This window comes from Pipra filicauda, unplaced genomic scaffold (genome assembly GCF_003945595.2).
Source record: "Pipra filicauda isolate LSUMZ 115617 unplaced genomic scaffold, ASM394559v2 scaffold294_size920599_pilon, whole genome shotgun sequence".
NCBI classification, from domain to species: Eukaryota; Metazoa; Chordata; class Aves; order Passeriformes; family Pipridae; genus Pipra; species Pipra filicauda.
The window spans coordinates 565,229-592,895 of record NW_024104414.1 but is presented as its reverse complement, the minus strand read 5'-3'; the positions used below and the strand labels follow the sequence as shown (position 1 = coordinate 592,895).

Genomic DNA, 27,667 nt, shown 5'->3' with positions numbered 1-27,667 from the left:
ACCATGAGCATAAAACACAGGAAAAGAAGATGTTTCTTGGATCTTTGTTCTGACTGGGTAACGTTAGGGATACTCAAGTGGGAGACATCCAGTTACCTGCGTAAATAGTTGGGGTGACAGAGGACAGCAGGAGTGAAAACCTTCAAGGGAGAGATACAGAAAGGTCTAGAAAATCCATTAAATGACAGCCTGTCCTGAAGGTTCAGTGGAAGAAGCTGATGGACTTGCATTGCTGAGGGTTGTAGGGGTTGTAGCCTAAGTCCCATCCCTAAAAATAGGAGACAATAGTTGGGCTGTCTAAGTCCAGCCATTAGATCCGAATTCACACAGGGCTTTGTACACCTGGGCACAGGGACTGAGTACATTGTGCACTCGGTGTGGAGCTGGAGAAGCTCATTTGCAAAGGTTGTCACTTCCTAAGAAGATGAGGAACAAGTGACCAAAGGCATGGATCCATCGCCATTGGTGGCTTCCTCCGGGCTTCATCATATTGAGATGACTTAGATATAAACATATTTTATATATTATATAAATAAAAGTATGGGCGTGAATATGTATGTGTGCATGTTTATGTGAGCTCCTCGTGGCATGTTTTCCATGTCCCCTGGCACAATTCCCATAGGAGTAAATATGTATTTCCAGAGAAATGCCCACCAGCAGGTGTAGTACAGATGATAATAAATTACTCCACAGTCTAAACAGCAGAAGGTTGGCACGGAGGGGACTGTGCTTCTGGAGAGATCTCCTGTTATCCACCCCTTTCCTCTGTAAACAGCCCAACTCAACCTTTCCCCCTATCTCCATTCAACAACTTCCACAGACCTCCAAGTCCTCCACTATCGTGCCTGGACAAGGTGGCACAGAGCTCCAAACCCTTTTATCTTGTCTGAACTCACGTTTGCTGATCCTCACAGGTCCACACAACAGTACCAGCATCCCCACTGGCTTTAGCTGTAGTGGCTGTTCCTGGCTGGGAACACCAGCTCCGGTTTGGAATATTGGAGAGGTTCTGTGTAGCTCCACTCGAGCACGTAATTTGTGAAAGGGTTGGGAGGAGAAACAATTTTTTTCTTATCCTCACTGATAAGAGTTGTAATGTTGTCCTGAGAAATGTCAATGGGAAGAGTTTCCTTTACGTTGTAGAAAGTGTGTTGTTTTTGGAAGTCACTGTCCATGGGAAGGGAGGCACCTGCAGTTAATTTTATCTGTTCCTGTGTAAATAGGGACCTCCTAACGTTCCCAACTCGCAGTTCAGTGGGGTCATGGCATTATGTACTGTAATATTTTATAAATAACACTTTATTTTAGTGCTGATTGTAAAATCTTGGATTTATTTGGCACTTGCTCCTTCCCGAGTTGGTGCTGAGAACTGCAGCCCTGCGTGTGGGTGGCGGTGTCTGGGCCGATGGCTTTTGGGAGGGTTGTTCCTTCGCTATCTTTGGTGTTGGGAGAAAGGGAGGGATGAATGTTGTTAGAGCAGCTGAGCTCTGGGAATAAGTGACATCGAATTCACTTGAGCATCTTGTGATATTTCCTAAATTTTGCTTGATCTGGGCGTTGCCAGCAGGATTTTGGGAGCAGCGTGTTAACTTCTTATTTTTTGTTCTGTTCTAGTTTCTGCATTTATTTTGTAGATTCAGGAAGGGCTGGGAGAGCTGCTGTTGTTGGTCACTGAGGTGATCAAAAGTCCTTATGCTTTTTACAGGCCACTGGACCTTTCCAACCCTATTCCTCCCAGGCACATTAATGCCATCGTGGTGTCCTGGGAGCAGTGTGTCCAGGAAAGCCCAGAACTGCTGCAGGTGGGTTTGGGGTTTAGGTTTCTGCCTCTCTGGTCTTGGTGACATGAAATAATAATTGAAGGAATAATCCACCATCCAGTGGGGTTGGCAGCAACCCTCTGTCCACACTCTCTGCTGTGGGTTTTAGATTTACACCCAGTCTTCATCGGACACAGTTTTGTTTAATTTAATAGCTCTTTTCAGCCTTTTGGCACATTAATGCACTGGGATTAGGTGTTGTCTTGATATGTTCAGAGCAAATAAATACTCATAAGGAAATAGAGGATCATGGGTAAAAAAAGTTAAAAATTGGTTTAGGGGTAAAAATTATGTTTCTAGAACCCTGTAACAAATGGGACACAACGACATTGTGAATTTGGAGTCTTGACAGGAAGAGTATGAGTTAATCTTGAGGAAAAGCGATCAATTAAAAAACACTATGCATGTACAACAGGATTTAATACATTTTATAAGGAGGTAAGATCCATATGGATTTCCATAACAGCGATGCCACTCAGCACTTGCAGCAGCTCAGGAAACAAGCCCAAGCTCTGTGGTACTAAATTAAGATCACATGCTTGCAACACACTCCCAGGAGTTACTGCCGGGGGCGATTAGTCCTTGCATTTCCTTTTTTTTTTTTTTTCCCCTTGTTGGCTTTGTTTTTGTTTAGAACCACAAGAACCCATTGCCGTGGAGCTCATTATTGCCGTGACACTGTTAGGAAAATAAATTACACTTCCCTCTGTGAGAGTAACTCGAGTAGGATCCTCTGTGTGTGTGTGGGGTGTGTGTGTGTGTGTGTGTGTGTGCAGGGCTGCTCATGGATAAATTTATATGTCAGATATCGCAGCCATTTACAGTAAGAGGAAAAAGCCATGGGGCCATGCAGAGCTCTGCGATCCTGTTTCTGCGGGACTCTGGCTTTGGATCCTACGCGTGCACGTCATCCAGCGTTACCCTAAGCCCAGCTCTGGCACAGGCCCATATGTGTGGCAGCCAAAGAAGGCATTTTAAGCTGTGGCAAAGCGGGGTTCGTGCTGGCTCGCTTCTCCCTTCCTCCTCCTGCTTATAAATACACCATGTGAATTAAATGCTCACTGGGCATCAAAACCCATGGTAGCCCTTAAATTGCATTAAATTGCATTAGGCTGATGAGTTTTGTGCCCGTGGTGGGAGGCGAGGGCTCGTTTGGGAGCTGGCAGGGTTAAGATGTGTTTGCCTTGTGCAGATAGCAGGCGGTTGGATGCCTCCCTGTGCAGGCAGCAAATGCATTGGCTGAGGTTGAGGGCGGTTCTCCTGCCACAGTTGTTTTCTGTCCTGGACTTTGTTGGATCTGGAGCCTCCTAATTGCCTTGTCTGTAATCAAAATACAGCTTGTGTAACTCGGAACAGACAGTGTGAGGAGGGTTTGCTCCTTGTTGCTGGACTTGTTATTGCATCGTAGAAAGATCAGGTCGATCCATAACAAATCGTTCCCAAAATCATGTGAGAACCTCTGTCCCTGGGCAGCACACGTGAAGCATCTTGACTTTCATGCATGTGGTTTAGAATTTATCCTTAATGAACTGTCGTCTTCTCATCACACCCAAACCACCATCCTTGTGAATACTGGTTCAACTCACCCAGGACACTGCTATTTTGGACTTGATGATCCTTGTGGGTCCCTCCCAACTCAGAATATTTTGTGATTCTCCTGTGATTCTATTTAAACCCACCCAATGGCAGAGAATCACAAAGGAACAGCAAAACTCAGCGTGAGTGATCTTTTTTCCCTCTTTTTCGGACAATTCACTGTTTTGGTAGCAAAGACCTAACACAAATGTTTTTAATCTTACTTCAGTATTCAGACAAACTGTTCATTAGCTGAACAGCTTAATGCTTAATTGACTTGCCTGTTAAATATGGATCTCCTGGTTACCTGTGTTGGCTCAGGAATATGTTTACAGTATCAGTGTGTTTTGTTTCCACCTGGAGCACAGGGAAGTGGTGAAACATGGGAGCAATCCACAGAGGTAGAAATTCCTTTGCGCTGACTCTGCTGCCTTCTGTTCCCCCCAGCTGGGCCTCAGCACCATGAAGAAATGTCTGTCTGAATCCCTAATCAGAAAGGTTTGGAAAATGCATTGTTTCCTCAGTCTTGGGAGCCACGTTTGCAGAGAGTTAAATATTTATTCACCCATGGAACAACAGGTTTGAACATCTTGTGTCGTCTCCGTTTCTCCCCCGTCCAGGGCACGTTATTTAGGAATCAGGCTGCTTGTCAGCTTTGGGACGGGGATTTTAAATGTCCAGTTCTTCCAGATCTGCTGCCGAGGTGTCGTGGCTGTTCTGCTCAGCTTTGCTCTGGTGCTGCAGCCCTTGTTCCTGCAGCAGCTTTTGTAGTTTGGTGTGGTGGCTTCTGCCCCTTCCCTGTAGTAGCTGTTCCCTTGTCTCTCACAGGGATTTATGAAGTTCCCTTTTGATTTTCTATGAGGAATGAAGAGAGTTAATTTTTTGTCATACTGAGAGCAGGGCACTGCGTTGCCCGAAAGTCTCCCACAGCATTAACCAGAGGCTGGGAGGGTGTGGGTGCCACATCTGAGCCTCCTCACATTGTACCATGTCATGCCACAGCTTCTAAAAGTGCCATCTGAGAATTACAGAGTATGCAGAGTTAGAAGGGACCCACAAGAATCATCGAGTCCAACTCCTGGCCCTGCCCAGGACACCCCAACAATCCCACCCTGTGCCTGAGAGTGTTGTCCAAATACTCCTTGAGCTCTGGCAGCCTTGGGACTGTGACCACTGCTCTGAGGAGCCAGTCGTTTTGCAAAGGGGCAAATTTACATGGGCTAAAGACAATTATTGGAGTCTGCAGACCTCAGTGGCAAAGGGGTAATTGGGGTGCACTTGCTCAGCACAAACCTATTCAGTGTAGTCCTGCAGTGAAAGCACAACATGGCAGCAAAAAACCCAAACAAAACCTGCCATCTGACCCGTCTGAGTCACAAAACCTGTAGTATTAGTTATAAAAAGCCATAGTGAAGATACTCTGGAGAGGTTTTACATGACTCCCTGACATGCAGACTTTGATAATGTCACACCGACATCTGCTCAGGATCTTGGGTAATGAGATTTGCACAAAATAATGATTGACAATTTCTGGTCTTGAGTGCTTAATGGAAAAAAAGCTGTTGCCTTGGGTGCTTTGCTTTCTTTGAGCTGTCTTTGAGGCATCAAAAGCTTGTGGAACAGGAAAAAGAGAAACGTTAAGAACGGTTTAAAAATAGTTCAATTGTACCTTCTAAGAACCTTTAGAGTGGAGACTTGAAGCAGTTTCTACCTTGTGAATATTTGCAGCTGAGTTCAAAATGTGTAAATAAGCACAGGGCTTTGAAGATTAGTTTCCATAACAAATTAAATAAAAATATTGTGTGGCAGAATGTTAAGTAGGTGCCATGTGTCACCGGGAGCTTTGCATGAGGGCCAGCTTTTCCCAGTTCCCCGTCTGTTCCGCTGACTCCTTGGGAAACAAGGGCTGTCTTTTGAATAGTTTAAACTTTGTAGTTCTGAAAACCCAGGAAAATATCCTTCTGCAGGAACACTGGGACTTGTGCTGCTAGCACTCGCTCTCCGGCTCCCACAAACCATTCCTGCCTGCATTTCCCAGTTTGCTTCCCAGCTGGATGCTGTTCCTGCTCCAGGGAGGTACCAGACAGTGTAGGAGTCCTTGCAGGACATCTCTGTGTCAGGGGAGGTGTGGGAGAAACAACCCAGGCTTTTCCCCCACCCATAAACCTTAGTTTAGACTGGAATTAGTAAGTTTGATAATGTTTTGGACTAAATTCTGGAATTTTCTATTGCCAGTATTTCAAATAAACTGTTGCTAGACAGTGCTCATCTATGGCCTGGTAAGGAATGTATAACCATTTAAAACATCCATGTGTAACCATTTAAAAAGACTATGTATAACTATTTAAAACAAGCTTCTCATTTTATATTAAGTCTAATACAAGGTGTCATCTGCAAGTTGCTGCTGTTTGGCTGTTGCATTTCAATCAGTTGTGACAGGTTCACAAAACATTGCTAGAAAAGGGCAAAAAGTTGGTCAGCATGAAAGAAAATTAATTTGAAACACGGTCCTGTATTTCTTGTTTTAACGGATGAATTGTGAGGGATGCACAGAGAAAACACCTGCAGTGAGTGACTGACATGGAAGCAGTAAGATATTTGAGATTAAATTATCCTTGAGATAGAATTTCTACTTTGTCCATTTCATGCTTCCTCAGCTGGAACAAACTAGTGGTTGCTCATCTTTACTACCTCATCTACTGCTGCTTATTCCAAGAATGGCATTAACAGCTTTACCACACTTAATTCTGCAATCCCTTAACGTGGGGTGGAGGGGGATTTTCTTCCTAACCACAGCTGGGGATTGGATCCTCCAAACACGGGCAGCACATACTGGGGGTCCCACATGCTGCTTCTGTGGCTGAATGAAACTGCACCACGTTCCATGACTGCTCTGCTCACATGTGTTAACCAGAAATTAAAGATAACACTTCACCCCTGAACACTAGGGTGGCTGGGGCCTCCCCAAATGGAGCCCTTCCTGCTCTGACACTGAGTATTGGACACAAAGCCTGGGGAATCTTGAGGCAGATGGTGTTAATTCAGGACTTATCTCTGTATCCCTTCACTGAGGCAGGACATCAGGAGCTGTTCAGCTGTACCTTCAGACAGAACCCTCTGGTTTAGTGAGAACAAGGTGGTGTCTTGATCTGTGCCTTGGCAATCACAGCTGTATCCCAAAGACCATGGGGATAAATCCAGACCCGCATCCCCCATGTAAAGCCCTTCCTTTTGCTGTGTCAGAGCCGGGCTTGGTGTTGGTTCTTGCTCTCAGAGTGCTGATTGCAGCTTTGTTCTGTCCTTCCTGACGTGAAGTTCTGTGGCATGTTCTGGATTAAGCAGTTGGATTTAATCGGTTCAGCCTTGTTTGAACCACTAAGACTGAGCGTGGAGGTGCTGAGGGGCAGGACTGACCTTCCCTCGGGAGCTTCCCTGGGTTTGCTCAGCTGCTCCTCACTGCGTTACTCGTAGTGTTTGCTCTGGGCTGTGCCACTGGTTTCAAAGCCCAAACCGCTCGTTAAAGGTATTGTGGGGCACTAAGTAATTGGTAATTAAAAAGTAAACCATAAAAATCTCAAGCAATAACACTCATGGGTGTTCTTCTTTATGGAGCTGTTGAGAGAGTCACCGAAGAGCTTGTGTTGGTTCAGGGCAGTAGGATTCCTCTGGGAAACTGGTGACAGGATGAGAGAGAGATGGGAAAAAATTCCTGATAAAGCTGAAGGGTTGTGTTAAAAGGATTGTTGGACACGTGTTATTCACAGCATTGCTATGGGAAACTTAAAATTCTTAAACTAAGAAGCAAGAACTTTCTGGCTGAAACTGGCTGTCCCAGGTTGGGACTCTACAGCTCTTACCGTAGAGTCTGATCACTCCCGAGCTTCAGAAATAGTGTTGGAGTCACCAAAGCTCTCCTGGAGCCTCATAGCGCTGAACTCAGGAAAAGGAAAGTCACTTTTCTCTTTTTGAAGATGAGCATTAATGAGTTGTGAGGATGAATGATAACACTCTTCAAAAACATTATTAAACTGTGGAATTTTCACTGAAAAGCGGAGATGAGGCACCTGCGCTTTGTGGTTGCCTCTTTGAAAGGGAAGATGCCAAAGCAAGCAGGACCAAGTGCCACAACTTGTGAGCTTTCAGGGTCACAACATCACTGGGTTGTTCTGTGACTCTCATTTGCCTCTGATGTTTTCTCTCCCCAGTTTGTCCAGCTGCCTGCAAGTCCCAGGGCTGCACCTCGGACGGGCAGTGCTGTCACAGCGAGTGCCTCGGGGACTGCACGGAGCCCAGCGACCCCGAGAAGTGCGTGGCCTGTCGCAACTTCTACCTGGAAGGGAAGTGTGTGGACAACTGCCCCCCTGGGTACTACCGCTTCGAGGGCTGGCGCTGTGTGACCTTCAGCTTCTGCCAGGAGCTGCACAACAAGTGTAAGAACGCCAGGGAGTCAGGGTGTCATGTCATCCACAACAATGAGTGTGTCCACGAGTGCCCCTCAGGGTACATCATGAATTCCAGCAAGTAAGTACATGGTCTGCAGGTAAAGAATCCATGCTGAGGTTTTTGGGGTTGTGCTTTCGTCTCGCTTGGACATGGGGTTTGTGTTCTCTGTGAACACCAAGAAAAGTTTCCAGCTTTGGAGCGTCTGTAACAATCACCTGGTTGGTCTCCTTTAATATGATTTACAAACTAATACCTTGCTAATTCAATCCATTAAAAGCAGACAGCTCTAACCTACCATATGCTAGGAGTTTATTCTTCCCTTGACCTCCCTTGTTCCCTCTCAAGTTTGGAAAAGGTGCGAAAAGGGAGATTGAGAGAGAGGACAAGGAAGAAGAGCATCCTCAAATTGAAACGGTCTTTCTGTAGTAGAGTGGGAGGAGGGAGATGGGCAGTGGAGAGGCTTTAGCAGCCCTGTTTTCCTCCCCTCTAGAGCAGCCTCAGGGCAGAAAGCTAGGCTGGAAAACACAACAGGGAGAGGTTGTGGCTGGAAAGTGCAACAGGGAGAGGTCATGGCTAATCAAAAGAGTGCAGCGTCCTTTGAGTGGATCGTTCTCAGAATATCTGTCCCTCATCCCTGTAATTACTTTCATTGAGCAGGTTCAAGCTGTGCCAGACATAAATGCACAATGTAACAGACAAAATAGACAGCCATTCTGTCTATTCCCAGGGTTTTTCGGCAAAGGAATTAAATAATTTATGTTGCTGAGCTGTTTATCACTGAAAACTTTGTTGTTTGTCCCGTAATACCATTATATATTGTGATGAGTCAGATTTCCTATGAGTATTGGTAACTTTGTGATCGCATGTATTTGCTCCTGCCATAATAAATTTCAGGGAATTCACTCTAACAGGACTTTTTATGCCATTTCCTGTTTTGCTTTTCAGAAGAATGAACAAGCAGCCCCAAAGTAGCTCTGCTGGTTGTGTAACAGCACCATGGCCTCTCCCGTGCTGTTCCAGGCTGCTGCCAGTGGGACCTCACAGCTCTGTTCCCTGCTTTTCCTAGAGCATTTCTTTCTCTGAACTAGTTGGGAACACGTTTTTGTGGTGTCGCGACCAGGGCAAGCGATGAGCTCGCAGTATTTCCCCAGAGCACAAAGCACATACTTGCCTTTTTTAAAGCAGCTTTATGTGCAGTCTTCAATCAGAGGATTCCCAGATGAAGGGCCAGCTCATCAATTACATGTTTGGTTAACGATCTTGGGATGAAGACTGGGTTTGTTGGTCTTGAAACCCTTGGTATGTAGAGCACTGAGCAGCATCATGGCGAATGGGCTCTTCAGAATAACAAAAATCACTTTGTTCTGGTTTCTGTTATGTAGGAAGAGAGGGGGTGATTTATGTTTGAAATGTGGAAATGATAATTTAAAGAATTATTTTCAGGGCCAGGTTGGACAGGGCTTGGAGCAACCTGGTCTAGTGAATCCCATGACGTATTGCCAGGACACCAGTGCTTTTGGGAATTGCTGGGGATGCCCCAGGTGACATTCCATGTTAAGCATCATCCCTGTATCCCAACTGTCTTGTTTTCCAGCCTGCACTGCACGCCCTGTGCGGGGCCCTGTCCCAAGGTCTGTGACTTTGGGAAGGAGAAGACGATCGACTCGGTGACATCGGCACAGGAGCTCCGGGGCTGCACGGTTGTCAATGGCAGCCTGGTTATAAATATCCGGGGAGGAAGTAAGTGCTCCGTGAGTGAGGACTGGGCAGCACAGGATGGCAGGGCAGGGAACGTGACACCAACCCTGAGCTGGGGCTTTTCTGGACCAGTGACAGCACCCAAGGGAATGGCCTGGAGTTGTATCAGGGGAGTTTGAGGTTGGATATTAGAGAAAGGTTCTTCCCCCAGAGGGTGGTGGGGCACTGAACAGGCTCCCCAGGGCAGTGGTTGCAGCACCAAGGGTGCCAGAGCTCATCAAGTGTTTGGATGATCCTCTCAGGCACAGTGTGTGCCTCTTGGGGTGTCCTGTGCATGACCAGGAGTTGGACTGGATGATCTTGTGGGTCCCTTCCAACTCAGTCTGTTCTGGGATTTCCTTTTGCTTTGACCACCCTGAATCTTAGAGGGATTCAGAAAAATAACCGCTAAGCAAAGGCTCTTGAGGTTATTGGTTATTTGGGTTTTTGTGTTAATTGAATTTTTTAAGGTCTCATGAATTAACATAAACCAGTTCTGTTTAATGTATTTGGGCTCTGATATCGATGTTTCTTCTCAGTGATATCAGAGAACTAATCCCAATGTTTTCCTCTCCATAGATAACATAGCAGCTGAGCTGGAAGCAAATCTTGGCTTGATAGAAGAAATCTCAGGTTACCTCAAAATTCGCCGCTCTTATGCCTTGGTTTCTCTTTCTTTTTTCCGGAAGCTCCATCTGATTAGAGGAGAAACACTTGAAGCTGGGTGAGTTCCCTCAAAAGACACTGTATTTGAATGCTTTGAAGTGCAAGGAGTGCCAGTGCTATCAGAACGATTTGTATTTGGAAACAATTCATAAGTTATTTTTAAACATTCCTCTGCCCACGGATTGTGCCCTACCAGGGGAGACAGTTTGCATTCACTTTTCTTTGGTGTCTGGGTTAGTGCACGAAGAAAAAGGAGTTTTCAGTGGATCCCCTCCCAACCCATGTTTTCATTCTTCTTCTTTCAGCAATTATTCATTTTATGCCTTGGACAACCAGAACCTCCGCCAGCTCTGGGACTGGAGTAAACACAACCTCACTATTGCGCGAGGCAAACTCTTCTTCCACTATAACCCCAAGCTGTGCTTGTCAGAAATCCACAAGATGGAAGAGATCTCTGGGACTAAGGGGCGTCAGGAGAGGAACGACATAGCCCTGAAGACCAATGGGGATCAAGCCTCATGTAAGAGTCTCAGAATGCAGCAAGACTTGCCTCAGTACCATCCTCACACTCCTATTTCCCTCAGCCTGGCCCATAATGTTTGTCCAGGGACTGTCCTTGTACTTTTGGTAAAGCACCAGACTTGCCACTTGAGTAAAGTCCTATGCCATGAGGAAAAGTCCTCACAGTTCTCCCTCTGGAAGGTGCCTGCCTTGCCAGCTTTGGTCCCCAAAGTTTGCTCTCCGTGGGCTCTGCTGGGAAGTTTTTGGGGCTGAGAGTATTATTTTTGAAGAGTTTAGCACAACATAACCTTGGTTCTTGGGCTTGGACTTCGTGTTACTGCCGAGTACCTGATTAATAGTCATAACCTCCTTTTCCCATGTCATGAGGTGACAGTGGGCACACAGAATAAACACGGGAGAAAGAGGATTTCCACCCATCCCTGGAGCCATGTGAGGAAATTGCAAAGACAGCAGTCGGGGAAATTTTCCAACAGTTTTTGCTGTGCTTCTCAGAGGTTTTTAAGCTAATGGCTTTCTTCAGGAACAATGATAAGGCAGTGCCTGTGTCAGCATGGTTAAGGCACTGAAGTTGTGCTCCTGAAGATGTAGTTTTGAAGATAGTTTTTTTGGCAGCAGTGCTGCCATAAATGCACCCCTTCTGCCCCCCCAACCCTGCTGTTTGTTCCCTTTCTGTGGCACACAATCTCCTTTCCCTGTATGTGCCAGTAAGACACTTACAAGGCCGTGTGGTGAAGCAGACTGTGGGGATAGAAAATACCCAGCTTTGTTCTTAGCTGGTGGTATCTCTGCTCTGATTCTTTACTTGCCTGCACATAAGAACAGGAGCACACACAGGTTAACATGAGATCCTTATGCAGGTATTGCCAGCAAAAAGTCCAGCATTAATTAAACTGTGATTTCAGATCCTTGCCCACACCCTGCAGTGCAGTTTGGATCATCCTGTGGATGCTCTGTCCCTCTGCTTTTGGGGACAGCACTGCTAAAGGTCCCTTCCAACCCAAACCCTTCCATGATTCTGTGATCCCTCAGTTCTGCCCTTGTTACCCTGATGTAGCTGTTTGTGCACAGACTTAAAAAGTGAAGATCTTTCAACTGACTCAGTTTGCTGGTCTGGTTTTCCACATATCAACACATGCAGCCATGCATGCACAGTGGGAGAAGGGAATGCAATGGCTATGACCTAAAAACTGGCAGTACCAGTGAAAAACACACACAGAGCCCTATCCTCAGGGGCAGCAGAGCTCCTTCCCTGGGCAGAGGGAAGGAGTACGAGGAATTAGCTGTCTGTAAAGTTCATCTCCTCCCATGAGACACTGAAAAGCTCTTCCTGCACTGGGGATGAACCTGGGTTTGGAGTTCAGACCCAGCTCTGCCGTGTGGCAGCTCCTGGGCTGGTGTTTGGTTTGAAGGCAGCTGGAGGAGACAGTTGTATTCCTCTTTGCCACCTTTGCCCCTCCTCTGCTGAGCTGGTGTCTGTGCCACCCCCACCTCAAACCACAGCTTGCCAGGGTGTTTGGCTTTTTGTTTGCTTTTACATTTCAAGTTTAGTTTTCATATTGGCAGCATCCTGTTTACTGAAAAAATAGAGAAAAAAAAGAAAGCCTTTGTTTGTTCTGGATGTGGTGCCAGTGAAATGAGTGTTCTTCCTCCCTTTGCAGCTACTGCAGGAATAGCAAATCCAGTCAGAGCCACAGTTTGTCCTTCTTGGGCTGCTGGGACAGACCTCCTGCAAACACCCTCCTGTTTGCAAAGGGACCAAACTACTCCTGGGCAAGGCTGGGAAATCATGTGCTTCGTTTTTGTGCACACCCCATTGCTAGGTTCATCTGTGTAGATCATGATAAATTGTAAAATATGTTGCTTTTAGATTTCACACTTTTTAGAATTTAGTTCAACTCTTCTACATTTTCATAAAATCATTGCAAAATTTAAGCTGGCAGGAGTCTTAGTAGGGCATCTATTCCAACCCTGACTTAAGGTAGGAATAGCATTGAAGTAAGATAAGCAGCTCTTCTCAGTGCCAGCGTTCTCATCTTTAGCTTACGCTTCTCAGATAATAGAAATTGAAAACCTTATCTTTTAGCATTAATAAATGCATTGTCGCTTCTCATTTGTCTCAGGTGAAAATGAATTGCTGAAATTTTCTTACATCAGGACTTCTCACGACAAGATCCTGTTAAAGTGGGAGCCGTATTGGCCTCCTGATTTCCGTGATCTCCTGGGATTTATGCTGTTCTACAAGGAAGCGTAAGTGACCCACCCTTCGATCACAAACCAGTGGCCATGTTGGGTTCCCACAATCAGCAGTTGGCCTTGAAGAGTGGATAATAAACCTGTTGTAGGCAAAGCTGTTTAATCTCTGATTGTCTGGCTACAACACTTCAGTTCCCAATTGTACCCTTCTATAAAAGTGTTCATTAAGATCCCTGACTTACCGAGCTGTGGACAGTCAAAATTCCTCATCTAAGAACAATCCAAACATGAGTTCTTCCAGTTCTTCTAACCATGAAGTTTCTCATCTCCCCACCACCTGCATGGGATGTTTAGGGTTTTATTCCCTTTGAGGTGGGAAGGGTTCTTTCAGAAACTGGTTTTCATAAAGCTGAAAATAATTAGCCTGGATTTAGTTGTTGGGATCATGTGTGGCACAGGACCTGCTCTTTGATGCCTCACTTTCAGAATAAATACAACGAGAGAATTAATACTTTCTCCAAAGAGTAAAGAATGGTAACTTTCAGTGATGTCCTTAGAACTTTTTAAAGATGAGTGAAGTTTTTAAAAGATGAGTGAAGATTCTGTTAATTTGAACCTTTTCTGTCCTAAAGTCCGTACCAAAACGTGACGGAGTTCGATGGCCAGGACGCTTGTGGGTCAAACAGCTGGACAGTTGTGGATGTTGACCCACCCCCACGGTCCAACGAGCCCAAAGCCCAGGCCCAGCCAGGCTGGCTTCTGAGGGGCCTGAAGCCCTGGACACAATATGCTGTGTTTGTGAAAACCCTGGTCACCTTTTCCGATGAGCGGCGGACATATGGAGCGAAGAGTGAGATTATCTACATCCAGACCAACGCCACGGGTCAGTACCAGCACATTAATGTTGCTTTGCAAGGGAGAAAGAGTTCTAAATAAGTCCTAAATAAGAAGAGGGACAGCCACTGATTTCTTCTCTGTGGTGACCAGTGACAGGACCCCAGGGAATGGCCTGGAGTTGTGTCAGAGGAAGTTTAGGCTGGATATTAGGAAAAGGTTCTTCTCCCAGAGGCTAGTGGGGCACTGAACAGGCTCCCCAGGGCAGTGGGCATGGTACCAAGGCTGCTAGAGCTCATCAAGTGTTTGGATGATCCTCTCAGGCACTGGGTGTGACTCTTGGGGATGGTCCTGTGCAGGGCTGGGAGTTTGACTTGATGATCCTTGTGGGTCCCGTCCAACTCAGCAGATTCTGTGCTTATGTAAATAGTCTTCTGCCTGGGAGCTGTGATAGTCCCACATCCATGAAACTTTCCATTGCTGCTGTACTTTGGTAGGAAGGAATTCCTAAACCAATGGAAGAGTGTGGGATTCCCTGCACAGGGAGATTTGCCAAGTGCGTTCTCTTCTATCCAGCTCGTGCGGCCATGTGTAAGAATCATTAAAGCTGGAAAGGACCTCCAGGATCATCAAGTGCAGCCTTTGGGAGCCTGAGTGTTCTGGTGTTTCTGCTGCAGGAACCTACCATGGAGAATGCTGGATTCCCATAGGAATGGCAACTTGCCTGTGTTTGTCCCCCATCCTGTCACCCTCTGGCAGGGCAGTGCAGTGACCTGTGCCTCTTTGCCCACCCACACAGTTCCGTCAGTGCCGTTAGATCCGATATCTGTTTCCAACTCTTCATCCCAAATCATCCTGAAGTGGAAACCACCCTCGGAGCCCAATGGGAACATCACGCACTACCTGGTGTACTGGCAGCAGCAGGCAGAGGACAGTGAGCTTTATGAACTTGATTACTGCTTGAAAGGTGAGTGGCTGCTTCTCTCTCTGGGCCTTTCCTTCAGTCTCTCTCAGAATTCCCTGGAGTGTTTGCCTTGGAGATGCTCTGGGGGCCCAATTCTGCTGTTTTCAAGGATGTTGTTCAAGAAACATGCTGAGATGCAGCTGTGTCCTCCCCCTGTTCATTATACATTAGGTGCTACTGCCAAGGTATGTGCAAAAGGTCTCCAAAAACATTACTTATGGAGTAATCAGACATTTTTTTTCCTTTGGGGATCTCCCTGCTGCCCTTGTTCTTTTTAAACTGAGTTACAAGTTTAACGACGGCTATAGAGATGGTAAAGTTAAAAACTTCAGTGCTTCTGGACCTCAGGGCCAAGTTAATTTTTGAAGGTATCTTGTGCCTGGTTTGGGATTCCTTGAGAACACAGAGTTTCACTGAGGACTCCCAAAATCTCACCTGCTGCCCTGTGTTACCTAAACTGGGATGAACTGGGATAGAACCCACAGACTACAGCAGCATCTGAGCTTTGTTTCAAAAAATATTTTTGAATCAAAGGCCTATCAGAAAAGAGGGAACTGCTCAGCCCTGGATGTGAAAGCTCAGGATGCCCCAATGTGCCATGAATCCTGTGCACACTGGTTTGGGTTCTTTGTAGGGTTGAACATCTGCCAAGCTAAGCATGAGTGACACTAAAACTCTTTTGTCCACAGGATTAAAACTTCCCTCAAGGACCTGGTCTCCTCCTTTTGAATCTGAAGACCCTCAGAAGTATAATCAGAGTGAAAATGAGGATGTCAGTGGGGAATGTTGTTCCTGCCCGAAGACAGACTCCCAGATACAGAAGGAGCTGGAGGAATCTGCTTTCCGCAAGACATTTGAGAACTACCTTCACAACGAGGTTTTTGTGCCAAGGTAGGAACATCAAACAGTGCTCATGTGGTCAGGGGGAGGGAACTGTGATTGACTGATTATTAAACACAATTATTAGGTTGGATGTGGTCATGTGGCCAGTCTCTGGGCTTTCATGGACCTGTCTACTCCAGCTGGATATGGGTGTTGGAATGGGGACAGCTGAGCACCTACACTGATGTTTCTGCAAATTGGGAAGATCCTGCTTTAGTTTCCTGTCTCTGAATCCTCCTCAGCTTGAGAATAAAGTGAGAATCTTTAACAAACAGCTGAATGCCTGCAGCAAATTGAAACTTGGATGATGCCAAAAATAGTGATTTTTTTTTTTCTGTCAGAAAATGTTGTGGTCAAGTTTTTCATTGAGTTGAAAAGAAAGGAAAAGGGCAGTTTATGAGGCCACAGCCTCGTCCTTCAGCATGGTATTTGTGGTCTTCCTTGCACTTAGTGTGGGAAATACCTCCAATACCATGAGGAATGTGAGTGCTGTGGGTGGTGAATGTCCTGTTTTGAGTGGCACACACAGCGTCGCATTAAGTGGTGTTGAATGTCTTCACACTTCATATGCAGCTCAGGGAGGAAGTGCTGGGAAGCAGGTTAGAATCTGTGATGATTTACCCTCTTCTCTGTCATGCATTTTGTGCTCTAAATTTATTCCCAGCTTGCTGCCCTGAGCTAACAAACCTTTATTTGCAGCTCCTTGGCAGAAGCTGTGTCACTGCACTGAACATTTTCTTTTTTGAATACACTGAATGCATTACTGGGGTGTTCCCTGTTGAGGCTGCTCTGGTGCCTTGGGCTGAGTCCCTCCTTTTGCCATTCCCTGGCTGTTGGTGCCCATCAGGACAAGTTTCACTGTGCCAAAGGATGCCAGGACATGACGTACTCTGAGGCAGAGGAGAGTCCAAGCCATGTGCAAAAGCCAACCTCCTCCTGATGCAGACAGACAATTCTGACAATCTGATTTCTTTTTTATTTCCTTTTTTTCCCAATTTTATTGTGCAGCCAGCCCAGGATGCTTCTCAGGCCAGTTTCTGGGGTATGTATTTTAGGAAGAAACCAATCCACCAGGATGTGCCACCTTGTCAGCCTGCTAAGAAACAAATCTCCACATCCCTAGGCTTGGCTAATCCTTTAAAACAAGCTCTTTTGCTGTTAAAAGTCCGTGGTAAAGATACCTCCCTGCTGCCATGTGTCCTGCTTGTCTTCCCCAGCAGCTCCAGGCTGTTGTCATGTAAATCAGAATTATTTTTCCTGTGAATACTGTGCTATCACCGGCTCACAAAGCCTGGCAAGGAGTGTGGTTTACTTAAGATGCTTTTTTGTGGCTCCTGAGAGTTCATTGACCTCTCCCGAGGTGCTGTGTGGCCTCTCGTGGAGAGAAGAAACCTGCCAGTCACGGGAGGGATCTCAGGGATGAAGCCAGCAGGGAATATGAGATGGCAGGGGGGCAGAATCAGAGCAGTTTCTCCCTGATGCCTTGTCTCCTTGTTTTCCATGTGCCATTTCTCTCCTCCTGTCCTGCTCCCAGCCATCTGATCCCTGCGCAGGATCCAGCCTGTACATGGCTCTGCCCTGCTCTGCTTAGTCCAGAGCTGATCTCACCCTTCTGGGAATCAGAAACTGTTCCTTCCCCCTGTGCACATTTATTACCAGGATACACTATCACTCTTGTGGGTCAGTTTGCTCTGGCACTGACAAGGCAAAACAGAGATTTTGAGATGTTTCTGGCAGAGCTGGCAGGTGTCTTCACACCAGCTGCTCTGTGACTTCCCTTTGGAGCTGAGCAAAGGGGCCATCAGAAGCTGATGGTTTGCTTCTTCTTTCCTGTTTTATTTGCTCTTATTTTGGAAGAGTTTTGCACAGATTGGATGGTTACACACTGGAACAGGCTGCCCAGGGAGGTGTGGAGTCTCCATCCCTGGAGATACTCAAACATGGTCCTGAGCAACCTGCTGCAGCTGCCCCTGCTTTGGGCAAGAGGTGCCTTCCAGCCTCACCTGCTCCATGATTCTGTGGAAAGCATGGAAAGATTTCAAAAGTAAGAAAAGTCCTGAGAAGCAAAGGGGAACTAAACGGGAACTGTTTAGGATGTCATTCCATGTATTCTCTCCATTACTGCAAAAAGAGAAAGAGCAGACTCACTGTTCTGTCTCCGTGTCACACTCACTCGTGCCATTCTCATTATTCCTGGGTTACAGAGTGAGTAAGATCTGGGAAATTACTCACATTGAAAGTAATTTCCCCCCCCCCTGGGTTTCCCAGTTCAATTAATTAATTGTGCACACAAATATGAACTGCTTTTACCAGCACAGGAGGGAAGCCAGGCCAGGTGTCCCGGGCTAGTTTCAGGTGGAAAAGCTTAGCTTAAGGTACTTAAGGCATTTTTAAAATCCTCCAGCACAGGCCATATTGCATGAGATGACTTGTCACTTCTAGCCTCTGTGAGCCCCATACTCGTTGTCTATGACAGCAGGAGAAGCCTGGATCTGAGGATTTCACAGGGAAGGTCACTGGAGCTGCTGAAATAGCTCTAATGCAAATTGCACTGGATAACTCTGAGAAGAATCAAATGTTTGAAAATACAGAGAATTTGGCAAGAAAATTGCTGCAAATCCAGGATAATAAATATGGGAAGATTGGGGTTTTACACCTTCACAAGTATTTCTTGCTTTCTGTGGCTTGGGAAGGAAGGAATTCTTGCATTTTACTCTGTGTTTCATCAGTGGTCAAATTACTGTTTTACTTGTGAAAAGCAAAATTCCCTTAAACACGAGGACCAGCTGAATCCACACTTTGTAAACAGCGGGTGTAGCTTTGCTTTTATGCAAACAAGGCTCTGGTTGACCATAAGCAATCCTTCCCAAAGAGAGAGGTGACATGACCCAGAGCTGGGTCTCTGAACTCTGCCCCCTCCTGAGGGGACACTGCTCAGAACAATGCACAGGCTGAGGGAACAGCAGCTCCAAAGGGAGTTAATTAGTAATTAAGAAAGAGAAAACTATAAACTGGAATGTGCTCACTGAACCTGCCATTTGGCATCCAGAAATTTCTCCCTGTGAGGGGGGTGAGGCCCTGGCACAGGTTGCCCAGAGAAGCTGTGGCTGCCTCTGGATGCCTGGAAGTGTCCAAGGCCAGATTGGACAGGGCTTGGAGCAACCTGGGATAGGGGAAGGTGTCCCTGCCCATGGCTGGAATTGGCTGATCATTGCCTGGTAGTCAGAGGGTGGCAGTGGAAAGTTCAGTTCAGCAGCTTCAACAGCTTGTTACATTTTTAGAGACTGGAGATGCCTCAAGTGTGGGTTCAGTTCAGGTCACTCTTTGTACCCTTTAATAGCTGCACACACATAAAAAGATCATCACCCCCCTTAAAATACATAGTCTGGATTTCAATGGTGTTAATTCCTTTTGTGTAACTGAATACAGTTACTGGTTCACCATGTGTTGGTTCCAAACCTGGAATTCCCCGTGGCAAATGTGTGGCAGGACATAAAGTGTTAGAAGGAGTAGTTCTGGTTTAGTACTGCTCCCTTCTTTTTCTTTTTTGCCAAGAAAATGAAATTTGTGAATGGCTCTTAATTTTTTTGAGTTTATTCTATTTATTTCTGATAAAACCTGACATTAATGCTGACTGGTGGCACTCACCTGCAGACAAGGAAGGTGACAGGGTCACACTGCTGGTGCTGGTGTTACAACTGCAAAAAATTGGTTTTCAGACTGAAATGCAATAATTTGAGAAGCAACATTTGGTTAACAAAACCACACAGCTAATTTGTAATCAGTCATGAGTTTTAAATGCATCTGTCGAAAAGGACTTAATAGATTTGTTCTCTTAAGAAAAGCTAAAACTGATTCATGTATCCACTGAGGTTCAGCCATAGGGTTCAGAGTGGCAAATGTATTCCAGTGAGCTGTGAAAGTGGCCTTAGGCTTTATAAATGCAAGTTAGTGACACTTGGGATATGGGGCACATTTAAGGTCATCAGAGTCAGAGGCTGTGGTGCCTCATTTGCTTGGAGTTAAAACATGTGGGAGCTGAACTCCAAAGCATTGCAACCCTGCACGAGGCATCCTGGCAAAGTTAGATCCAGCTGAGAGATCCAGAAGAACTGGAATTCTCAAGCAAATGCTTGAGACTCAAATTGATTTATTTTTATTTCCCTGTATGAAGTTGTGCAAGGAGAGAGTCTCATAGATACAGAATTTTAAAAAGACAGATTGCTTGGTTAAAAAAAAAAATCCTGAATTTCTTTGTTGTAAATATGAGGCTTTGAGTTTTCTGTAGCACCCTGAGCTCTCTCATTTTAACTGTTCCGTTTCAGGTGAATGTGTTCGCATTGAATGTAACAAATAACATGGTGACCTGTGTTGTTTAACAGACCGTCAAGAAAACGGAGAGACCTCGCCTCTGTGGCAAACGCCACCGTGGTGATCCCCACCATCCCAGCCTCTCCCAACAACTCTGCAGCAGCAGCTGAGGGTGCAGAGGAGCAGAAACCTTTTGAGAAAGTCCTGTCCAAGGAGTCCCTCGTGATCTCGGGGCTGCGCCATTTCACCGGATACCGCATCGAGCTCCACGCCTGCAACCACGATGCTCAGGAGTCCCGGTGCAGCGTGGCAGCCTATGTCAGTGCTAGGACCATGCCAGAAGGTAAGGATCTCCCTGAGCTCTGTTTCGGGTTGGTGGCTGTTCCCAAAATGCTGCTTTTCCCATGGGAGCCAGCTGCCATATAGAGAAATTGCATAGAACCAGGGCCGTCCTTGAGTCCTGATGGGAAAGGATGATGGATGAGGTTGGCAGGCTTGAATTTTGCCAAAGGTGTGAAATAAAACTTATTAATCATGAACTTGGTTCTAGCTAAGGCTGATGACATCGTTGGTCCAGTTTCCCATGAAGTGGTTGAAAAGAACACAGTGCATTTGAGGTGGCAGGAGCCAAAGGAGCCCAACGGCCTGATCGTGCTGTACGAGGTGAACTACGGACGGCTCGGGGAGACAGAGGTGAGAGTTTCTGCTTCTCCCTTCAGCTTCTGCTGAAGAGTGAGAATTTCTGACAGAGAGAGAGTTTCTGCTTCTCCACAGCACCTCTGGAGAAGTGACTCCACTTGAAAGCCCAGAGCTGTTTAGGATTTAATAGTCCCGGTGCATACAGTGCCCTGTCCATTCTGGTTTCCTGGTGCAGGAACCAATGGGGCACAAAACTTCACTGTTGAATTTGTCTCCTCTGGAAATCTGTCTGGAATAACATCAAGAAATAATCTACCCCTGTGGTGTCCATTTGCCAAACAAGTTTAGCTGATTTTCCAACTTTCTGTATGGAATTTTTTAGAAATGTTATTGCTCTGTCTCAGGTGAAAGGACGAGAGGAAATGGCCTTAAGTTGCACCAGGGGAGGTTCAGATTAGATATTAGAAAAAAATCTTTCATAGAAAGAGTGGTCAGGCATTGAAACAAGTTGCCCAGGGAGGTGGTAGAGTCACCATCTCTGGAGGTGTCTGGATGTGGCACTTGGGGACATGGTTTAGGGTTGATGATGACGGTGCTGGGTTGGTGGTTGGACTTGATGACCTTGAAGGTCTCTTCCAACCTTGATATTTCTATGATTCTGTGGCATTTAAGTTGCTTAAAGAAATTAGGAAAGCATTGAGCAGTCCACGAGCTGCTGGTGGGAGTGCTGGTGCCTGGACAGGTGTCAGTGCCAGGGGGACAGTGCTGGTGTCAGTGCCAGGGAGAGAGCAGGACTCTCCGGTCCAGATCCAATTTCGGGGCTGAAGGCTGGTACAGCACATGGCTCTTATTCTCTGTAACGTGAACTACTGCTCTGTAAAACACAAATCCAGCACAAAGCACTAAACTAGAGCAGCCCTGAGCCTGTGAGAGCCTTTATTTGTGTGTGTTTGCCAGCCAGAGAGGTGCTCCAAGAATCCCAGGGAGCTGTCAGGGAGCTCTGGATGCTGCAGGAACCCCAGGGAACTGCCAGATGCTGCAGAGGGAGGGTGACACAGCCTCCTCTCCCTGCAGGAAGCCCATTTTTGTGTGTCCCGAAAGCACTTTGCCACCGAGCACGGCTGCAAACTCCGAGGACTTCAGCCTGGGAACTACAGTGTCCGGATCCGGGCGACCTCCCTGGCTGGAAATGGCTCGTGGACAGAACCCACCTATTTTTACGTGGCTGATTATCGTGAGTTCCTTTTATTTTCAACATTTAATCCCTGATAGAACCTCAGGGGTTTTTTGAAGAATGGGGTTTAGCAAGCAGGGCACAGAGAACTACAGGGAGTCATTAAGTATTTACCAAAGTATCTGCTTTCAAGAACCTGGAATTACTTGGAAACGTGGCTTTTCTTCATGCGTTTTCATTCTGACCAGCCCCACCATATTCTGAAATAGCTCTAGTTTCGTATTTGTTGCATTTACTGTATTGAGGAAAAAACTTGGATTTTGGACCTTTGTAATGCCTCCAACTCTCTCTTTCTTTCTTAGTGAATTCTCAGCCTAATATTGCTGTTATAATCGTTCCTATTATTTTTGCCATAATAATTGCTGGAATTATTGGAGCTGCTTACGTGCTTGTGAAAAAGAGGTGAGTGCAATTTCATCTTGTTTTCACCAGAGCAACCAAAACTTACATCCAGAAGTTTTGTTGATTTGCTAGGAGTCAGTTTTTGTTTATTTTCTAATTTCCTTAATGATTGGAACATTAATTTAGCGTAGGAAATACTTTGTGCCTTTGGAAATGGGGAGAGTTTGTGTTTGCTGCATGTTTTGGGAGTTTATCAAACTGCCTTCACCTGGAGTGTGTCAAAGGCTGCAAATGTACTGAAGAACTTGTGTCCTTTCCAGACAAACTGAAGGACCAACCGGACCCCTGTATGCATCCTCCAACCCTGAATACATCAGCGCCAGTGATGGTGAGAGTAACCAGGGCTTCCTGCAGGGATTGTTTTTTTTCAGTCAGTGCAGCAGGATGGGATTGGAATTGTCTTCATGGGGTTTTCTAGTCTTTTTTTAAAAGTTATACCATGGTGTCCTGTGGCAGAGGGCAGCAAAGATGGGGAAGGGCCTTGAGTGCACTGTGAGGGCACTGAGGGCACTTGGTGTGTTCAGCTGGAGAAGACAAGACTGAGGGGAGACCTCACTGCAGTTACAACTTCCTTGGGAGGGGAAGAGGAGGGGCAGGCCCTGAGCTCTGCTCCGTGGGGACCAGGGACAGGACCCAGGGAATGGCCTGAAGTTGTGTCAGGGTTGGATATTAGAAAAAGGTTCTTCCCCCTGAGGGTGGTTGGGCACTGACCAGGCTCCCCAGGGCAGTGGGCACAGCATCAAGGCTGACAGAGCTCAAGGAGCCTTTGGATGATCCTCTCAGGCACAGGGTGTGACTCTTGGGGATGATCCCGTGCAGGGCTGAGGGTTGGACTGGATGATTCTTGTGGGTCTCTTCCAACTCAGTATGTTCTGGGATTCTGTAATCTAAGCTGCCACAGGAGCATCTTTCACAAGGTACTTGCTCAGTTCAGAAATGTTCCCCTCTGCTGCAGTTTATGTCCCTGACGAATGGGAGGTTCCACGGGACAAGATCACTCTCCTCCGAGAGCTGGGACAGGGCTCCTTTGGAATGGTGTACGAAGGAATTGCCAAGGACATAGTGAAGGGAGAGCCCGAGACCCGCGTGGCCGTGAAGACGGTGAATGAGTCCGCGAGTCTGCGCGAGCGCATCGAGTTCCTCAACGAAGCCTCTGTGATGAAAGGCTTCAGCTGCCATCATGTGGTAAGTGCTGGGTGCCTCGGCTCGTTAACACATCCCATCACACAGCTCGTCATTCTTTCAGAGCCTGACTCTCAGCTCCCCAAAGCAGCAGAGATCAAACAGAGCTGGGATCTCTCCCTGTCAGATTCTGCAGAACACATCTGCCCAAGTCTGCTCTTTCTAAACCTCTCAGCCTGACAGGGCTTTTTGAGGCTGTTCTCAGCTCTGTTTCAGGGGGTCTTGGCCTTGTCCAGTGTGTTTGGACACAGCTTTGAGGGAGTTTCTCCCTTATTTTCCAGGTTTGCCTTCTCGGGGTGGTCTCAAAGGGACAACCCACCCTGGTGGTCATGGAGCTGATGGCACACGGGGACCTGAAAAGTTACCTCCGCTCTCTGAGACCTGAAGCTGAGGTAAAGACAGGAGAGGGGGGTCTGTTTTGCAACAGGGCGACCTGATTTCAGGTTTAATACTTCTTTATTAAATGGCTTTAAGCTGAAAGAGGGTAGGTTTGATTGGATATTGGGAAGAAATTCTTCCCTGTGAGGGTGGGGAGGCCCTGGCACAGGTTGCCCAGAGAAGCTGTGGCTGCCCCATCCCTGGAAGTGTCCAAGGCCAGGTGTGACAAGGCTTGTAGCAACCTGGGCTAGTGGAAGGTGTCCCTGCCCAAGTGGGGGAGTGGAACTGGATGATCTTTGAGGTCCCTTCCAACCCAAACCATTCTGTGATTCTGCGATTGATTTGTTGTAGAACAACCCTGGTCGTCCGCCCCCGACACTGAGGGAGATGATCCAGATGGCTGCAGAGATTGCAGATGGCATGGCCTACCTGAATGCCAAGAAGTTTGTTCACAGGGATCTGGCAGCTCGGAACTGTATGGTCGCAGAGGACTTCACTGTGAAAATCGGAGGTGGATAGTGCAGGATTATAGATGATGTCTAAGGTCCCTTCCAACCCAGGCCATTTTGTGATTCTGTGATCACCAGATGATTCTGTGCATCACATTTGCTGAGAAGGCAAATAGATGAAGTCCAAAACCAATGTGGCAAACTTGGGTGATTCTCACTGGCCACCTTTGCAGCACTTTCTCTTTTTCTTCTCCTTGACAGAATTGAATGGATTTCAGTGAGAAAAACATCTTCTGCAGAACCAGAGCAGCTTTTCTCTGGGTGGTGAGGCCCTGGCACAGCTTTCCCAGGGAAGCTGTGGCTGCCCCACCCCTGGAAGTGTCCAGGGCTAGGTTGGATGGGGCTTGGGATAGCGGAAGGTGTCCCTGCCCATGGCAGGGGGTGAGACTGGATGAGCTTTAAGGTCCCTTCCAACCCAAACCATTCCATGATTCCATGACATGAACCAGCCTGTTTCACTAGAAGGGAAATTAAACCAGTCTGGCCCTTAAATCATGATTGCAGATTCAAGAGAAGGAAGTACAATTCATTATTCCCAAACCTCTGTCCAAAAGCTACCTGAATTTATCTCACTGGTCTTTGCTTCCATGAGAATTATGACAAAGAAAGCGTTTGGTACAACAAACACAGTGTCGATAATCCCATCATTAGGTCAAGTGACTTTTAAAAGTCATTTGTCTTCCACAAGAAAGGTTTTTAACCCAAACCCTTGTGGAAATAAATAAATATAACATTTAAAAATAACCCAAAACCCCACAGTGTGGTGGTTTTTCAGAGCTCTCTGGAGGTAAAGCTAAGGCAGTGGGATTTCAGGCAAAGGGAGCTCTTTTTTCCTTGCAGAGGACAAATAATATAATGTTTAGAATAGAAACTGTCACCGAAAAATTTAACTCTGGAGTCTCTGTAGAAAAAATGCAGGGAAGGGGAAATATTTTGAACATTAATCACAAGGTGCCAGATGACTGTAGGCAGGGCTGTGGGGGGAGTGTCACTGGGTGTGCGAGAACAGGGAAGGAAACATCCATCTGGAGATGAGAAAAGCAGGATGGAGGGAGCTATTTAACACATCCCAATTGCTTTTCCCAGACTTTGGGATGACCAGAGACATCTATGAGACGGATTATTACCGCAAGGGAGGCAAAGGGCTGCTACCTGTGCGCTGGATGGCCCCCGAGTCGCTGAAGGATGGGGTTTTTACCACCTATTCTGACGTGTGGTAAGTTGTGTGCTGCAATCCCAGATGGATTCCAGCTCAGGAGCTCACTCTTTTTAACACACATAGTTTAAACTGACTTGTTCAGAGCACAGACAAAACAAAGCCGTTGTTTTGAAACCCTCTTGTTAAAAATATAGCGCTTTTGAAGTTTGTGTTCTCCAAAATAACTCTGTCGCTTGGAGAGCTCCGGGATGTTCTTTTCTCACCAGGAGTCTTCTTTCTTTCTCAGGTCATTTGGTGTGGTCCTTTGGGAAATAAGCAGTTTGGCAGAGCAGCCGTACCAGGGACTCTCCAACGAACAGGTGCTAAAGTTTGTCATGGATGGAGGATACCTGGATCAGCCGGACAACTGCCCAGAGAGGCTGTAAGTGCTGAACCAGAGACAGTCAGCCAGGCTGCACTCCTGGGCCAAAGTGTGGCCAACAGAGATGGCCCCACCTGTGGCACCTCTTAACCCCTCCTTGACTGGGGAGGACCAAAATAGACTTTAGGGGAGGACCAAAATAGACTTTAGGGGAGGCACCGCCCACAGAAATTTCACTGACAGGGATTACACAGGGTGGGGAGGCCCTGGCACAGGTTGCCCAGAGAAGATGTGGCTGCCCCATCCCTGGAAGTGTCCAAACCCAGGTTGGACAGGGCTCAGAACAACCTGGTCCAGTGGAAGGTGTCCCAGCCCATGGCAGGGGGGTGGAATGAGATGGTCTTTAAGGTCCTTTCCAACCCAAACCATTCTAGGATTCCATGATTCTGTGATGTGAGCCAGTGTGTTTCAATGGCAGGGAAATTAAAACAGCCAAGGCCTTGCATCGTGAGTGCAGATACAAGAGAACAAAGTACAAAGCAGAGGAAAAACTTAAAATACAGATAAGCACTGGGTCAATGGCCCAAAGAAAATGTTCTTCCTCCACTCCATGCCGGTGGATGGCAGTTGACTCATGTCACGTGGCAGTGGTGGCCACCACCTTCATTCAGGTGGCTACAGAGGCCAGAGAGGAGCTTCTCCTTTCTCCAAGGTCTGATGAGGTTTTCTGTGATCTCTCCATAAATAGTGTGGAGAATTACAGCTTTTTGCCACTGATTTTCACAAATGCGTTTTGTGGCTAATGAGGAGGAGAAGCAGGAGAATGCTGTGCTGAGCCATGAGCTATTTATCCTGCCTGAAGCCATTTCATTTCTCATTGCCCCATTGAAGGGATGAGACCAGGCTGCCTGCAAGGTCAGGGAGAAGAGATCACTGAGGGAGGCAGTGAAAAACACCTCAAAGAGGTTACAGACTGCAGCCAGACATTCCCTGTGCCGACGTCAAGGGTTGTTCTTTGCAGCTGCTCATGATCTTTGCTGTCTGGAGGTTCCTGCATCCCAGGTCTGCTGGCGCGGCCCAGGAGCTCCCTGAATGGCTGCTCTCAGAGTAATTAAAAAAATCCCCTTAATGAGCATTTAACCTGAGCTGGGGCATTTGGAAAGAAGGGTGTGTCAAAAATAGCGTGGCAGCAGGACCAGGGCAGTGGTTGTCCCTCTGTGCTGAGCACTGGGGAGGCCACACCTCGAGTGCTGTGTCCAGTTCTGGGCCCCTCACCCTAAGAAAGACATAGAGGGGCTGGAGTGAGTCCAGGGAAGGGAATGGAGCTGGAGAAGGGACTGGAGCACCAGGAGCAGCTGGGGGGGCTCAGCCTGGAGAAAAGGAGGCTTGGGGAGGACCTTCTGGCTCTGCAACTCCCTGACAGGAGGGGGGAGCCGGCGGGGGTGGTGGTAGTTGGGCAAGAGGAAATGGCCTCAAGCTGTGCCAGGGGAGGGGCAGGTTGGACATCAGGAATGATTTCCTCATGGCAAGGGTTGTCAGGCATTGGAAGGGACTTCCCAGGGAGGTGGTGGAGTCCCCATTCCCGGAGGTGTCCAGAGAAGGACTGGATGTGGCACTAAGTGCTCTCAGCTGGGTGACAAGGTGGGCATTGGGTACAGGTTGGACTTGATGATCTCAGAGGTCTTTTCCAACCTAAACAATCCTGGGATTCTGTGTAAGGAGTCACACTGGAGCAGTGGTGAGGGGAAGGAGCCTTGGCTGGAAAAGAGAGTACAGATGGTAACTCGCTGGTTCTGGTAACCTCTTCCCACATCTGCTTCTGGCCAAAACAGCACTTCCAGAGTCATAAAATAAAC

The 27,667-nt window shown here is 46.9% G+C and overlaps 1 protein-coding gene across 1 annotated transcript in view; it reads left to right on the top strand.

Moving 5' to 3' along the window:
• The window catches only part of INSR (insulin receptor), a 58,720-nt gene that overhangs the window by 24,962 nt on the left and 6,091 nt on the right, over positions 1 to 27,667 (top strand). The window contains exons 3-20 of the mRNA XM_027715471.2: positions 7,601 to 7,916; positions 9,433 to 9,578; positions 10,155 to 10,299; positions 10,547 to 10,761; positions 12,884 to 13,010; positions 13,589 to 13,839; positions 14,590 to 14,757; positions 15,444 to 15,645; positions 20,019 to 20,290; positions 20,498 to 20,640; positions 21,661 to 21,820; positions 22,123 to 22,222; positions 22,483 to 22,550; positions 23,178 to 23,407; positions 23,686 to 23,796; positions 24,134 to 24,293; positions 25,378 to 25,507; positions 25,737 to 25,871. Coding sequence (XP_027571272.1) covers positions 7,601 to 7,916; positions 9,433 to 9,578; positions 10,155 to 10,299; positions 10,547 to 10,761; positions 12,884 to 13,010; positions 13,589 to 13,839; positions 14,590 to 14,757; positions 15,444 to 15,645; positions 20,019 to 20,290; positions 20,498 to 20,640; positions 21,661 to 21,820; positions 22,123 to 22,222; positions 22,483 to 22,550; positions 23,178 to 23,407; positions 23,686 to 23,796; positions 24,134 to 24,293; positions 25,378 to 25,507; positions 25,737 to 25,871 — 3,079 coding nt within the window. The remainder of the gene's footprint in view (positions 1 to 7,600; positions 7,917 to 9,432; positions 9,579 to 10,154; positions 10,300 to 10,546; positions 10,762 to 12,883; positions 13,011 to 13,588; positions 13,840 to 14,589; positions 14,758 to 15,443; positions 15,646 to 20,018; positions 20,291 to 20,497; positions 20,641 to 21,660; positions 21,821 to 22,122; positions 22,223 to 22,482; positions 22,551 to 23,177; positions 23,408 to 23,685; positions 23,797 to 24,133; positions 24,294 to 25,377; positions 25,508 to 25,736; positions 25,872 to 27,667) is intronic.